The sequence below is a fragment of the Pseudorca crassidens genome, chromosome 4, assembly GCF_039906515.1.
Source record: "Pseudorca crassidens isolate mPseCra1 chromosome 4, mPseCra1.hap1, whole genome shotgun sequence".
Lineage (NCBI taxonomy): Eukaryota > Metazoa > Chordata > Mammalia > Artiodactyla > Delphinidae > Pseudorca > Pseudorca crassidens.
In genome coordinates, this window is record NC_090299.1 from 110,560,278 (window position 1) to 110,576,730 (window position 16,453).

Sequence of the window (16,453 nt, forward strand, 5' to 3'; positions counted from 1 at the left end):
TCAGATAGTGTTTTTATTACTATTAGTGAACAAGGAATTCCTTCACCTATACACTTTTACCTCCTTTACTGAGACTTCAGTGCGTGACAACTAATTATTGCAAATTGAGCATTCTCAAAGAGCCAGGCTTTACACAGTCAAATAGGGCATGTAGGGACTAAACTCTCCCTCTCCTAATGCTTTCTAATTAAAGTATCTAACATGCTGGTATGATCTAGCTTCCATTAAGAGTACCACGCACTTATTAATTAGTTCTATGTATGCCCTTCCCCGTGCCAGCATGCGTTCATTTATTTATTCATTCTTTCAGCAAATATTTATTACCCGCTAAGTTCCAAGGTCTGCTCTAGATGCTAAAGACAGCGCTGTGAATAAAACAGATCAAAGTTCCAGCCTTAGGGAGTTTACAACCTTTGGTTAGGGGGACAGACCATAAAGAATGAAAGAACGTAGAATATCATGTCAGATATGATAAGTGCTAGGAATAAAAATAAAGAGACAAAAGCAATAGTGATTGATGGGTGTGCTGTTTCAAGCAGAGTGGTCAGAGAACGTTTCTCTGAGACAGGAAGAGACAGGAAGAGAAAGAGCAGGCTATGCAGTTTCCTGGGAGAAGCCCTTTCCAGGCAGAGGAATCAGGAGGGCAAAGGCCCTGTAGTCAAGTGTGCTTGGAACATTTGAGTTGCGACACAGCAGCCAAGAGTCTGGACCCCAGTGAGCAAACAGGACAGAAGGATGAGGCCAGAGAAGAACCGTGGGACCAGGTCACAGAGGGCCTTCTTGGCCCAGGTCAGGCCTCTGTATTTTATTCCAAGTTGGTGGGAAATCATTGGAGAGTCCTGAGCAGGGTTTTCTACCTCTTTATTTTTCCTTCTGCATGTCACCCTGGAAGCAGCCATTGGAAATGGGAAATTTGCTTCTGTTCTGATGCATATGAGATTCTATATATAAGAGTTTTGGAAAAGTGTATGTGGGTTGGGGGGAGGGTGAATGGAAAGGAAATGAGTAATTTTAAAAGGTCTAGTTCTTAATCATCCAAAAGGTTAAAAATTCAGGTTTTCCCCTATAACCCTTAATGGGCAAATTTAAACGTCATCTTAAAACGGAAGGCACCAGAATATAAGTTCGATTATAGAAACCAATATAATTTCTCTCCTTAGCTTGATTTTTGGTATCTATAAAGAAAATGCAATCTTTGTTTTATAAATGTCTTTAGGTTTGGCTGCCCTTGACCGCCTGTGGCCATTACTCACACCTCTGGCTTCTGTTACAGAACTCCCTTCTTCTCTTGCCTTTTGCCTCCTTGACAGGCCGAGTCTGTCACATTCATGATCGTGCAGCCCCCGCGCCATGGCACCATTGAGCGAACCACCAACGGGCAGCCCTTCCAGCACACCTCCACCTTCACCATGGAGGACGTCTATCAGAACCGGGTCCGCTACAGCCACGACGGCAGCAACTCCCTCAAAGACTGGTTCACCTTCACCGTTGCTGACAGGACGAATCCCTTCTTTATTATTGAGGAAGGAGGAAAAGAGGTGAGGGGCGAAGACCGTGGAGAGGGAGGCACAGCAAAGCATGCCAGAGGCTGTCTGGAGGCAGAACATGGCCTTTTTAGACCAAGGATAACATTGTTTGAGTTTTGGTTCTGTCACATACTAATTGGGCCTTGGGCAAATTACTTACCTTCTCTAAGCCTCAGCTTTTCATCTGTAAAATGGACACAGGAATGATCACCAGCTTCAATTAGCCTAAGGATCAACGGAGGTAATCCATATAAAGGGCTTAACACTGTTGGCAAAGAGTGAGTGCTCAAGTAAATGATAGGTATTGTTATTATCACCGCTATTATTTCTCCTCTTCCTTTTCACTCACCCTTTATTCCTTTCATTTTTCTTTCATCTGGTTTTTCAATAATATCACATGGTTCCAGATTGTCTCCTGAGCCAGCCAGAGTTTCTCTATCTCATGAAGAATTACAGTCAAGAGTACGGCTTTTGCGTCCAAAAGACACTGATTTAAATTCTACCTCTGTCACTTACTAATTGAGTGTCTCTGTAAGTCATTTAACCTTTCTAAGCCTCAGCTTCCCTGTCTGTAAAATGGGGATGATATCTACCCTCCTGATACACATGGAGCATGTAGCCCAGTACCTTACACAGGAAACATAGGAAATATCTGATAAACTGTGGCTGTAATCATCATCATTGTTACCATTTTAGGACCAGCTTGTGAAACAGGTGAAGATGATTTTCTTTTGAGGTCATGAAGCTGTTAAGCTTTTCTTCCTTAGGAGAATTGCTTCCTTCTAACATTCAGATGTTCAGGAAACTAAGAGCCCCCTCCCACTACCTTCCCCACCATTTTAACTCATTTTTAGAAGATTTCTTGCAGTATCATAACCCTCCCCTGGGAATAACTGCAACTCTGGAGAAAGGTGGACTCATGGAAACCCTTGCATCTCACACAGCTATCTGACTCAGCAGAAGCAGTTTTAGCGAGCATGTTATCACACCCTGCTGTTTATTTCCAGGATAACCAAGGGGTCAACTTCTTAGGCCTGCAGAGTTTTTTTTCCCTACTTTGATGATGAATGATTCTTTTCCTGACAGATCCTCTGGCATGCTTTAGAAACAAACAGCCCGTGAGAAGATCATTCTCAGTTGGCCAAGGTGTCAGTGGGATGGCTCCTGGGATTTCCCTGCCATTTCAGCACCTGCACTGCCTCTCCACCTGGCAGGTCATCACGTTCATTTTCCCTCTCCCAAACCGTAACTGCTCCCCAGTTAGTTTGATTTTCAGAAGAGAAAAAAGATTTAGGAATTAATCAGCAAGAGGGTCACCTCTATGATAAACATAAAAGGTCACAGCAGATCTCCAGAGGGACCGTGTCATTTTGAAAATGGAAATTATCTAGAAGGAGGGTTGTAGAAGATTGAAACACCAGCATCTTGCTGTCCTGTATGCCAGCTTGCTGTATCTGCTCAGAAACAGGGAGGTGCTGGATCAGACTCCCCATGTATGTTTGAATGTATGCGTGTGTATCTGTGTGAGAATGAAGTTATACACCGAAATTTCTTTGTATTATTCCCACAAACACTTTTATTCTTGATTTCTTCTGCCCCCTTTCCCCATGTAGACAGCTCTCTCTCAAAAAAAAGGAAAGAAAAACAAAAGGAAATCTCTTCCCATGAAACATCTTTTCACATCTGACAGAATCCTACCTAGAGACTTTGACATAAACTTTTTTTTTTTTTTTTTTTTTTTTTTTGCGGTACGCAAGCATGTGGGATTTTCCCGGACCGGGGCACGAACCCGTGTCCCTGCATTGGCAAGCGGACTCCCAATCACTGCGCCACCAGGGAAGCCCGACGTTAACATTTTGATTATGAAAATCATGAGAATTCCGACCAAAACAAAATGGCCGGGTAATTTCTAGCGAGCGCGCCTTCAGAATTAATTTAGCAGGCGCCAAAGCTGATGAGCAGGTGACGTCATTACGTTAGCGTCGGGCGCAGGAGTATTTAAGTGAACCTGAGCCGGCGCAGACTCGGAAGACTCTGGCGAACCTAAGAATGGCGGGTACGGGTTTGGAGGCCGGAGGGGTTGTGGTGGATGCGCTGACGTATTTTGACCAAGGTTATGAAGCGCCTGGTGTGCGGGAAGCGGCTGCGGCATTGGTGGAGGAGGAAACACGCAGATACCGACCTACCAAGAAGTACCTGAGCCACCTGAGAGCCCCGGATTATTCCACTCTTGAAACCAACATAATGAGAAATGAATTTGAAAGATTGGCTGCTCGACAACCAATGGAATTGCTCAGTATGAAACGATATGAACTTCCAGCCCCTTCCTCGGGTCAGAAAAATGACATTACTGCGTGGCAAGAATGCATAAACAATTCTATGGCCCAGTTAGAGCATCAAGCGGTTCGAATTGAGAATCTGGAACTAATGTCACAGCATGGATGCAGTGCCTGGAAAGTGTATAATGAAAATCTAGTTCATATGATTGAACATGCACAGAAAGAGCTCCAGAAGTTAAGGAAACATATTCAAGACTTAAACTGGCAGCGAAAGAACATGCAACTCGCAGCTGGATCTAAATGAAGAGAAATGGAGTCAACTTGGGTATCCCTGGTCAGTAAGAATTATGAGATTGAAAGAACTATTGTACAATTAGAAAATGAACTCTTTCAAATGAAGCAGCAACATGGAGAGGCAAACAAAGAAAACATACGGCAAGACTTCTGAAAAAGACTAATCTGGTGGGTAGAAAGGAAGGCATGTTGGGCTTTCACAGATGATCAGACATCTGAACTGTGAAAAACAACAGCATCTTATGGAAATCATCAGTGGTTAAATGTTTAGAAAGCATAGAATGTGGACTGTTATACACTGTTTGTACATTTCAGCAAAATAAAAAATTTCAACATGGTGGAAGAAAAATCATGAAAATTTTAACAAGTTATTGAAAGGGAAATATTTTGTTTATTGTTTCACCTCAGGGCAGTATTAAACTCAACTAAAGAAAGCATAGGTGTGTGAAAACCAACTTCCATAGCAGGTGAAATTCCAGCAAGAGTTCTTATATTGTTTCTACTTTATCCATCAACATTCTCCCTGAAGCCTCATGCCAAGTGGTGATAAGCGATGGAAACTTGCTCAGTTGCCCATTTTGAAGTGTCAACAGATTTCAGGGGTCCCAGCCTTTGTAGGTCCTAGACCTGACGTATTTCAGATATGTGTGAATGATGTTTCCTTTGTTGCTTTCACCACAGATCATGACAGCAGCACCTCAGCAGTTCTGGGTAGACATCCTCCCAGTAGATGATAGCACCCCTAGAATTGTTACCAACCTGGGGCTCCAGTGGCTGGAGTACATGGATGGCAAGGTAAGGCCTTTCCACCTGCCACAGACACATTAACTGACTTGGGCTCGATCCTATTCATGACAATATGAACAGAACTCTTGTTCAACTCATGTTTATCCCTCCATAAGTGAGCTGATTTGTTAAGATTGCTGAGCTCCATGAGTTTGGTTCGAATTGTATTACAGTTTAAGATATTCTTACAAAATGACCCCAAAATATAGTAGCTCAAACAAGATAGAGATCTTTTTTCTCACATAAAGTACAGAAGTGGGGAGGCTAAGGCTCCACATGACCATTCAGAGACGCATGTTCCTTCTATCTTATTCTTCTGCCATCACTGGGTTGTTGCTACTGAGAGCATAGCCAAACCTCTTCAGCTATTCCTCAGTATTCCAGCCCATGGGAAGAGGAAAACAGAAAAGTAGAGGGCAAGGAACTTCATTTTAAGCAAGTGGTGCAGAAATTAAACACATCATTGCACTCATATTCTTTTGACAAGAAATTGGCCCTATGGCCCTATCTGTTGCATGGGAGTGTCTAGCTGGGTGGCTAGGTGCTCGGTTAAAAGTTTGTTAACTAGAAGAAGGGAAGGGTGGATTTTGAGAAACATCTGGAATATGCCACAGATGAGAAGGAAGTGAGTTTTTTTGTAGGTAAGTATCCTCAGAGGAATTCTAGAAATTTAAATTTTTTTCTCCTTTTCCTAACTCTCAGTTTGGTCATGTTAAGACATGTCGTAATTCTCACCTGGTAACCTGTCAAGCGTTAAATCCCCATCCCCACCCAAACACACACAGTTCTTCAGTTCAGATTGGAAAGACTTTTGTGTGTGGTATTCCCTCCAGGACGTGGATTTTCTCTTCTCCATGTTGCTGATTTGTTGGTTGTATATGTAGCTGTGAGGCTATAGCTTTCCACTGAACTCATTGAGAATTTTTAAATATATGAAACAAAATTAGAACAGATTCCGCTTATGCCCTGTGTGATATTTTTCTCAATACTCAGAACCATCCTGTTCTCTTCTTGGCACTCTCCAACGGGTCTTCTACCTTCAACTCTTACCCTACTGCCGTGACTCTTATCAAATTTACCAATGACCCAAGTCACCAATTTCACCAAATCCAAAGGTCACTTACATGCCCTTATTTTACTAGGTCTAGTCACACTTAATGCTGTTGACCACCCCTTTTTTTCCTCTCAAACCTTTACTCTTACTAAATATTTGTTGGGTGAATAAATGAGTGAATCAAAATTTAGCCAGTATATTTGGGCAATATTGGGATATCATATATTTATCTTACTCAATTTCAAGCATTGTAATCAACTTCTATAAGGTATAAAGTGGCCATCTTCCCTGTAGTGTATCATTCTTTCGAAGTTCCAACCTTCTTTCAAGGCCACACTCAAATCCCACCACCTCAAAGCCCCTTTTCCATAGTCCAGATGGATTTCCGTAATCGCTCCTCCCCAAAAGTGGGTAGCACTCTTTTCGTATATCCCATTACAGCTCTTGCCACAGTTACCTTGCTCATAAGCCTTTCTTTCCCAATAAAGTGTGAACATCAAGGGCAGAGGCTGGGATGGTTTCTATCCTCATAACCTCTTCAATCCCGACAAAGTTTACCAGGCAATAAATGCACTTAGTAAATCATTGTTGAGCTGAATTAAATCTGAGTCAGAGGGTCTTGTTCCTGCTTTATTCCCATCTCAGGAATTAAATGTAACGGATTTCTATTCCAGGCAACCAACTTGATCACCAAGAAGGAACTGCTGACCATGGACCCAGACACAGAAGACCTGCAGCTTGTCTACGAGATAACCACAGGCCCTGAGCATGGCCACATGGAGAATAAGCTGCAGCCTGGAAGAGCTGCTGCTACTTTCACACAGGGTGGGCACTCTTAGAGCTGAGAGGTGGGAGAGGTCTCTTCTGACACCACTCTCCTTACTTCCCTGATCTTTCCCACAACTACTGCCAGCTACTTACCCCCAAGTAACCTATTTACAAACAAATAGATCTTTCAGTGTCTAACCACCCAACTTTGGAATTTTACTTCTCCTGATTTTTTTTCCCTGTTACTCTGAATTAATGGCAAAAAAAAAAAAAAGGAAGAAAGAAAAAGTTTATCTTTACCAGGCTTCCTCAGCTCCCAAATTGCTTTAGGTTTGGCCAAGTTTTCTGGAAAGAATCACATGATACTCCTGGGTTTTCTTTCAAAACAGAAATAACCACCAGACTTTATGAAAGATCTGTGACCCTTTGTGGTTTACTTTTTTTTTTTTTTTTTTCTATTTTGCGGTACGCAGACCTCTCACTGCTGTGGCCTCTCCCGTTGCGGAGCACAGGCTCCGGACACGCGGGCTCAGCGGCCATGGCTCACGGGCCCAGCCGCTCCGCGGCATGTGGGATCTTCCTGGACCAGGGCATGAACCCGCGTCCCCTGCATCGGCAGGCGGACTCTCAACCACTGCGCCACCAGGGAAGCCCTGTGGTTTACTTTTTATCTCTAAGCGTTATAGATTTTTTTTTTAAGTCTTCAGCAAAGAAAAAAAAATCAACATGGGTAGATTGTTCAACAGAAATAGTTTCCTGTTTGGAATCACATCAAGCAGACCATTTTGTATTTTAGTTGCTTATAAGCTTTTCGCAGTCTTCTAGACTTATTCTTTTTTTTTTTTTTTTTTTTGCGGTACGCGGGACTCTCACTGTTGTGGCCTCTCCCGCTGCGGAGCACAGGTTCCGGACGCGCAGGCTCAGCGGCCATGGCTCACGGGCCTAGGCGCTCCACGGCATGTGGGATCTTCCCAGACCAGGGCACGAACCCGCGTCCCCTGCATCGGCAGGCGGACTCCCAACCACTGCGCCACCAGGGAAGCCCTTCTAGACTTCTTTTGAGGATGCACCTGATTGGGATCGGTCGTTGTACAACTGCATCTTACAATTTATGTGCCATATTTCCTTTTTCTCCCCGTCCTCAATCTTTTGTTCTCTCCTAGCCACATTTTATCTGTGCCTTGTGTGGGGGCTGTTTTAAGCCAACCCCAGCTTTTCTTGGTAGCACATACCTCCCAAAGAACGTTTATTTTGAAAGAAGTAGGGGTGGGTGTGAGCATATATGCACAGCAGACTTCTCTCAAAGACTTCTCTGTTGGCTCTAAGATTTGCATTTCACATTCCATAGACATTTATTAAAGTGCTTTTTTGCCAAAACCCTGGGATTCTCATTTTACAACAGCATAAGGGTACTTCTATACATAAAGATGGGTCTTTTGTTATACAGGATCTTATTTTAAAATCCGGCAGAAACATTTATTTTTAACACTACTTACTATCCCTTTTTGTTCTTGGGACAGTAAGTTTTGTCTATAACCCATTAGAAGAATAAAACTGGGTGTGTCAGTAGGAATCTGTGAGGCTGTCTTTACATCCCCGGGTTAATTCAGTGTCTTTTTTCTCACAGAGGACGTGAACCTGGGGTTGATTCGTTATGTGTTGCATGAGGAGAAGATCCATGAGATGATGGATAGTTTTCAGTTTCTGGTGAGAGACAGTAAACCCAATGTGGTCAGCGACAATATCTTCCATATCCAGTGGTCCCTCATCAGCTTTAAACATAACAGGTACAAGCGTGATTGGTGTTCATTCTTGAGAAATGAATCAGGAAAGCAGAGGAAGTAAGGATGAAACACCCTGTGGGTCAGCTCTAATCATCCAATGATGATGGTGGGGTGATAACAAGAATAAAAATCATAGTTACACCAAATATTTCTTGAATACTGTATGTACAAGGCACTGTAACAGGTACTTGACATATGTCATCTTGTTTAATACTTGCAGTTATGAGATGAGTACTATTGTTGCCTCCACAACAACAAAGCAACAGAGACAGAAATAGGTTAAGTAACTTATCTGAAATCACGTAACTAATAAGCAGTAAAACCAGGATTTAAGTCCAGTGACCTTAAGCCTTGTGCTTTACTTCTTCTCCTGAAAGTATTTGTCCTCCTGTCTTCAAGTTTAAAAGATAATCCAGCAGAACTGACAGGGAAAGCAATAAGCATTCAGAAAAATAATCACTGGCCCACAGTAACGAAGTCTTTGCCTTCTGTCTACATTCTCCCTGTTCTCAAGCTCCCATTCTCCCCCTAGCTCTTTTGGTGTTCACAGAATCGTATATCTTTAGGGAAGGATTCATAGCTTAATATAGACAGCTCTTCAAGATGATTTTGTAGTCTGCTGGGGAGTTAAGAGGCAAACAGAGAGTCAGTCACCAATTGGTAAAGCACGGTGCTGATTTTATAGATTAGATTATAACAAGGATTATAATTTTTGTAGGGGAAATAATTCTTTAAATCTACATTTGAGACTCACTATTCTAAGAAACCAACCTCATGATAATTTAAATGAAAATTGGGACTTGGGAGGAAAACATGCAAACTTGATTTTAAGCACCCCAGATGTAGGCTATTCTACTATTACACACACTTGGAGAATTAGTGGAAAATTAGAATCAATATATATATATACACATACACACATATATATATATATACACATACACACACATATATATATATAAAACACTTTGCTGTTATTTACCTCTTACTTGTAACTCCTTCAAAATTAAATGCACCAAATAAAACTGATGATGTTTTCTGGACAACCCTCTAATGTTTAATGGACTAAACAATACGGAGGGTCCCCAAGCTGGCATTGAAGACTAACCTCTCAGAGGCACTTTGCCTGCAAGCCTCACAGCAATAAGACCCAAGCCAAAGTCCAATAGCCATACTCAGTGATGAAAAACAAAGCCCAGCTCAGGCCTCACTTGCTTGTGGCTTTTTTCAATAATTATAATAATAAGTTATTTCTCACAGTCCTAGAGGCTAAGAAGTCCAAGATTGGGATGCCAGCAGATTCAGTGTCCAGTGAGGGCCTGCTTCATGATCCATAGAGAGTTGAGTTCTTGCTGTAACCTCACATGGCAGAAGGAAGATGGAGCTCTCTTTTACAAGGGCACTAATCCCATTCATGAGGGCTCCACCCTAATGACATAATCACCCTCCAAAGGCCCCATCTCTAATATTGTCACAGATGGGATTAGGGTTTCAACATATGAATTTGGAGGGGGACACTTTCAGCCTATAGCACCTTGTCACTCCCCCATTGTCATAAAGCTCCATTTGCCTAGACACTTTTCTCACCTTGGCCCAGTTCTCATTTTCTTACCTCTGGCACTGCCCTGGCTCCTTTAAACACTTCCTGGAGATCTGGCCCAGTCACTCCCCACCTGAACCAAGTCATTAATTGGCTTCCAAGCAGCTTTCTTCCGCAGGAACTCACTGACCTATTCTAATCACTCTACCACACTTGGGAGAAATTATTTCTTTGTGTTCTGAAATATGGAGTGCATAGCTCTTATGTGCTGACCATCTTTCAACTCTCTCTGAAAACGGGGCAGATATCATTCTGCATCCACAGCTTCCTTGGTCACCTGATTCTGTGACTGTCCCAGGTGAACGCATTCCCTCAACTTACAACCTGACTTCTTAAAGGAACCAAACTGCCTCTTCTCGGAACTGTCTGACACCAGTAACCAACCAGAAGAGACAGGCATTAAGCATGTAGATCCTTCACAGCCCTTTCAGAATTTCAGAGATTGCCTTTTTGTGTGCTTCCAGCTACAATGTCAGTGAGAAAGCGGGGTCAGTCAGCATCACAGTGCAGAGGACTGGGAACCTAAACCAGTACGCCATTGTCCTGTGTCACACAGAGCAAGGCACCGCCAGCTCCAGCTCCAGGGTCAGCTCCCAGCCTGGACAGCAGGACTACGTGGAGTATGCCGGCCAGGTAGGTGGGTGTGGGGGGCCTCTGACTCCTGAATTGCCAGTGGGCTGCAGCCAGGGCTGAGACGTGGCTGTCGGCAACTGTGGCACGTCCCCACTTCTTTACACCAGCTCTCTGCCCATCAGCACCCTTCCTCAAGTCACTGTTCTATGTTGCCTTCCCACAGTGCTTTCTTCTTCACAGTCTGTCTAATCTCCACTGCAGTTTTAACTGCTGTCCAGCTTCTCAGTCTTTACATTTTGCTTCACGATCAAGAAAAGTCTCCAAGGCACCATGTTGTACACGCAGCCTTTGGTATCCTAACCCTTCCTCTCTACCACCCTTTACCTGAAGGGTAGGGAGACTAGTTGGGGAGTTCTTGGAACAGGATCCATGAGAGATGATGGGAGCCTATACACATTATATATAAATTAGATACTCAGCAAGGACCTACTGTATAGCACAAGGAACTATAATCAATATTTTGTAATAACCTATAAGGGAAAGGAATCTGAAAAAATAGATATATATGTACGTATAACTGAATCACTTTGCTGTACACCTGCAACTAACACAACGTTGTAAATCAACTAGCCTTCAGTAAAAAAAATAAATAAATAAAGTGAAGGTGGAGACAAGTGGGTGGATTCAACAGACCAGTAAGAATTGACAAGATTCAGCAGTGGATTAGATAGTGAGACAGAAGGGAGAGATGAATGATGATGTCCCTGGCTGGGGGGGACACCAAGGAGGAACAGGTCTGGTGAGGGTGTGGTCCTGGCTCTGCTTTGGACATGTTGAGTGTGAGTTGCCTTAGAGACAATAAGTTGACAGCTTTATGGGTTGGTAGGAGAGTGCAGAGAGGAGTTCTGGGGTAGACACACACACACACACACACACACACACACACACACACACATGTTTGCACATCTCTATGTTACAGCAGTGGTAATTAGCACCAGAGTGTGAATGAAAGAGAAAAAAGAGAGAGTGAAAGCAAAAGAGAAAGGACCTACTGTATAAATAGCAAACTCCTTTAGGGCAGGATGCCCTGTATGTGTCAGATTCAAGTATTGCACAATACCTGGTACTTATTAGGTATTTATTAAATGTTTTTTCAAAGTAGTTTCATTATTCTTATGGCATAATAAATCTCTGTAAAGAGGAGTGGACTCTCTCTTTGAGGCATGTCAGCTGGACTAAGCTAAAGCCTCATGTCAAATGTATTTTTTTGGGCTTCCCTGGTGGCGCCGTGGTTGAGAGTCTCCCTGCCGATGCAGGGGACACGGGTTTGTGCCCCGGTCCGGGAGGATCCCACGTGCCGCGAAGCGGCTGGGCCCGTGAGCCATGGCCGCTGAGCCTGCGCATCCGGAGCCTGTGCTCTGCAGCAGGAGAGGCCAGAGCAGTGAGAGGCCCATGTACCACAAAAAAAAAAAAAAAAAAAAAAATGTATTTTTTTAAACTTTTATTGAAATGTAGTTGATTTACAATGTTGTGTTAGTTTCAGGTGTACAGCAAAGTGATATATATATATATATATATATATACACATATATATATTCTTTTTCAGATTGAGTATTGAGTAGAGTTATAAGATATATATATATATATGTATATAACAAGATATTGAGTATAGTTCCCTGTGCTATACAGTAGGTCCTTGTTGGTTATCTATTTTATATATAGTAGTGTGTATACTTTAATCCCAAACGTCTAATTTATGTCAAATTTAAATGAGGAATTGGAATAGATCAGATAAGCTAAGGAGTCTTCTAGCAAAATAATAAAAAAGAGCACATACTTGTGGTTTTTAGGGAGAGACAAAAGGCAGTGTGTTCTAGAACTAAACAGAGACCTATGAGTGTTTCATTTAGTTGGGAGCATTTTAAAATGTGGAGCGTAATAAAACTTAATTTGATTAGTTGATTACATGTGCAATAGTAATTTTCTGTTGATGAAAATTCCATGTTTTTCAGGTTTGTGTGGCCCTAGAGGTTTAGGACTAATGTTTACACATTTTAGCTATCTCAGTTACACAAAGTGCAGTCCAGGTCCATTGCCTGTCCACTCAGTTTCAGACTGATCCATAGCTCTGGTTCCATTTGAAGGTTTTAGCCTCATCTTTTTTTGAAGACAAAGTAAAACCAGAATAAATCCATATAAGTTCACAATTGTATGCATATAAATTAATTTCTCTATTTTATACCAGGCTAAATTAATTCACATTATGGGTCTAGCACATCTTAATGGCAAAAGATTTAATGGTAAAGTTAAAATTCAGACTGGCTTGTTCACAATGTAACTTTCTCTGAATTCAAACTCCGGTATTCAGTACACTGAGATTCTGTGTCAATTTTGACTATACAAGTAATATGGTGATGATAATAAATAATATCTTGTATTTGTTCCATGCTTTAAAGTATACTGAGTGCCTTCATTATACGTTGTCTCATCTAGTCCCGCCAGTAAGTATGTGAAATAGGTATATTATTGTTATTTAACCGATGAGGAATCTGATGTTTGTAAAGTTTCATAGCCTAACCTAGCTTGGAAGTAACAGAACCAGGACTTGAGGCCAGAACTGCACACTCCAGTTTCAAAGATCTTTCCAGTTAAACTTGCCACAAATAGAAGGGGAACTGAGTAATCAAATGACTCGTGCTATCCCAAGTGAGTTAATAAAACAGAATACAAAGAGTTATCTATATGTTTTTCTACAGTCACCACGTGGTGGGAGACATCTTTGCCCTCCACGTCCCTATACAGTAAATCAGCCCCAGCGTACGGAGGAAGAATGGGAAGAGGTGATACAGCAGGAAGTAGGGGCTAGAAGAACCAGCTGTTTCATTCAGTGTTTTGCCCACTGGACTTGGGTCCTCTCTTCCCGTATGCTCTTGGGGAGTGTAGAGCAGGGAAATCTGAGGCACAGCTTAACTCCTTGTTGTTTCCTTTGTGACAGGTGCAATTTGATGAGCGAGAGGACACCAAGTCCTGCACCATCGTCATCAACGACGACGACGTGTTTGAGAACGTCGAGAGTTTCACTGTGGAGCTCAGCATGCCAGCATATGCCCTACTGGGGGAGTTCACCCAGGCGAAGGTCATTATCGATGACACTGAGGACGAGCCCACATTAGAGTTTGATAAGAAGACCTACCGGGTCAACGAGAGCGCTGGCTTTCTATTTGCACCTATTGAAAGAAAAGGTCTGTTGGTGCCAAAGGTGACAAGGAGCTATAATAATAGCTAACATTTCTTGAGTCTCTTTTATGTGCCACGTGCTCAGGTTCCATATTAACTCATACACGGAAGTATTTCATGTGTATTAACTCATTTAAATCTCCAGAAATCCTAATAACTATCCTACCCACGGTGAGTACTATCAGAAGGCTTCTCATCTCAGTTCAGGTTGTTAGTGCTCCCATTTATTCTTAAATGGGACCAAAAGACTAGTTATATTTGGCTTTGCAAATGACTCATGAACCTGGGATTTTTAATCAATCACCCAATCCATAAATATTTAGTAGCCTTGGTCAAGGAGGGTAGTTACAATTTGTAAGAACTGGCTTCCTCTCTTAGTTCTTGGAAGACAGAAAATGTGTTTAAAGGTGTTCCTACGTGAGTGTCCCACGTAGAGCTCAGATGAGAAATAAACTGTGTGTGAGAAATAAAGGGCAATTCTGCAGGGGTGGAAATCAAAACAGAGATTGTATGGATTTATGATTGTGCAATATTGAGACTTTATAAAACACATGGAAATTAAATCCCCACTCAAAGCCACAACATGACTGTAAGTGATGACGTCGGGTATTTTGTTGCATCTGCTGACTGCATGTTAGTGTGACAGACACTGCAGAGAGCACCAACCCTTGGCAATGCCCCTCGGATTACAAGCAAGCCCCGTTGATTGCTCTGGGCCAGCCAGCCAAGCCCAAACAGGCTGTCACCCAGGGAAGTGGCAACACTAATAAGTAAAGTCATTTGTTCAGGGAGCTGGGGTTTATTTTGTTTTGTCTTCCTCTTTTTAAACAAGCTTATTTCTCCCTGGGAATTAAAGTGCAGAAGTTTATTCAGAAAGGCAGTGAACTGTGCTCATAGCACTACCTTCAGGACACAATTACTTTGCTGCTTAAAGTACCAAATATGTCTCTTATCTCTCCACCCGCTGTGGTCTTAGATGGTGGGCAATGAGTCTTGTGAATTAACAGAGCACAAAATTCACAGAATAGGAAATCCATTTCAAGTTGTTGGGTGAAGTATCTGGGGTATATTAGGTCCTCAAGTGGTTTATACCACAGGCTTAAGAAACTGCAAAGCAGGAAGGTTTCATGTCAGAGTTTGAACAGAATATGGAATATGTCAGAGAGGATCAAGCCTGTCAAATTACCAGAGATTTCAAAATCTGAGAAGTGCTCATTCAAATGCTTTGGTTTTCTTGCCATTTGTATTTCAGGGGATTCAAGCAGCATTGTATCTGCAATTTGCTACACGGTCCCTAAGTCAGCTATGGGAAGTAGCCTGTATGCTCTAGAATCGGGCTCTGATTTTAAATCTAGAGGGATGTCTGCTGAGAGTCGTGTGATATTCGGGCGTGGCGTCACCACGTCCACCTGCGATGTCATGCTCATTGATGACAGCGAGTATGAAGAGGAAGAAGAGTTTGAGATTGCCCTGGCAGATGCTTCCGGTAACGCCCGCATCGGAAGTGTGGCGGCGGCCAAGGTGCTCATTACTGGTCCCAATGATGCCTCTACTGTGTCCCTGGGCAACACGGCTTTTACTGTCAGCGAGGATGCAGGTAATGGAGAGCATCTCTGGGGTTCCCTCATCCATCCCCTGATCCCTTCCTTGAACAATTTCCTCTTAGTTTTGAGAATGCCCTTAGGACATGAGAATGCCATTCCTCAGTGACACCGTTGTCAGTCTGAGGCAGGTACTACTAGGCATCAAGACCAAGAATGGAAGGTAGTGAAGAATAGGGAGTTCCATCCACTTGTCTTGCTCTGGTTACTGATGGCAGGGAGGAATCTGGCTTAGAGTTCACTGGCTGACCTCTGTGGTCCAGAGGGAGGGCGTGGTGCTAAGCATTTTGGCTTGTGAAGGAGGGGAATGTGACCTGTTGAGGATGGAGGTAAATTATTTAGTGTACTGCTAGCTGCCAAAACAAATAAATGCAAAGTTTCAGTGTCTTAACAAATGGAACTTTCTTGTTCATATAACAGCCCAAGGCAGTCAGTGGGCAGATTTCTTCCACCCAGGCCTCTTCCCTCTTTGGGCTCCACAAGGATCTCAAAGTCTTCTGCGTGCTGCTGTCAGACATCCTGCAAAAGAGGCAGCAGATGTGCTGAGTGTCTGCTGATCTGAGCCCCCTGATCAAGACCTTGCATCTCTTTGAAAGTGAAATTCTGAGGGATAGTAAAAACTAATATTTTGGAGCACTTACTGAATGCCAGCCACCATGCCATGTGCATTCCATTCATTCTCATTTATATATAAAAGCAAATGGAGTCCCAGAGAGATTAAATAAATCATCAAAGACCAGCTAATATGGAAGAGCTGGATAAGAACCCAGACCTTTCTATTATACCATGTTTCCTTTCCCGTACACCAAATGCCCAGCCATGACTGCTTGTCACCTCTCAGCTTATTGGCTGGAGAAATATGATTGGTGGGCTTGTCATGTAGCTTTTCTCTGACCTTGATTGTGAAAACAGCTAGAAATTTAGTCATGTATCATTAGGACCCTACAAAGT

General features: G+C 42.6%; 1 protein-coding gene and 1 pseudogene across 2 annotated transcripts in view; both read left to right on the plus strand.

The window, feature by feature from the left end:
- FRAS1 (Fraser extracellular matrix complex subunit 1) overlaps positions 1-16,453 on the plus strand; it is a 464,864-nt gene that overhangs the window by 396,284 nt on the left and 52,127 nt on the right. For both annotated transcript variants that reach the window (XM_067736345.1, XM_067736344.1), the window contains exons 50-56: positions 1,311-1,538; positions 4,781-4,894; positions 6,614-6,764; positions 8,335-8,494; positions 10,556-10,724; positions 13,660-13,906; positions 15,154-15,498. In XM_067736345.1, the coding sequence (XP_067592446.1) occupies positions 1,311-1,538; positions 4,781-4,894; positions 6,614-6,764; positions 8,335-8,494; positions 10,556-10,724; positions 13,660-13,906; positions 15,154-15,498 (1,414 nt within the window). The remainder of the gene's footprint in view (positions 1-1,310; positions 1,539-4,780; positions 4,895-6,613; positions 6,765-8,334; positions 8,495-10,555; positions 10,725-13,659; positions 13,907-15,153; positions 15,499-16,453) is intronic.
- On the plus strand, positions 3,395-4,451 carry LOC137223214 (pre-mRNA-splicing factor SPF27 pseudogene; annotated as a pseudogene).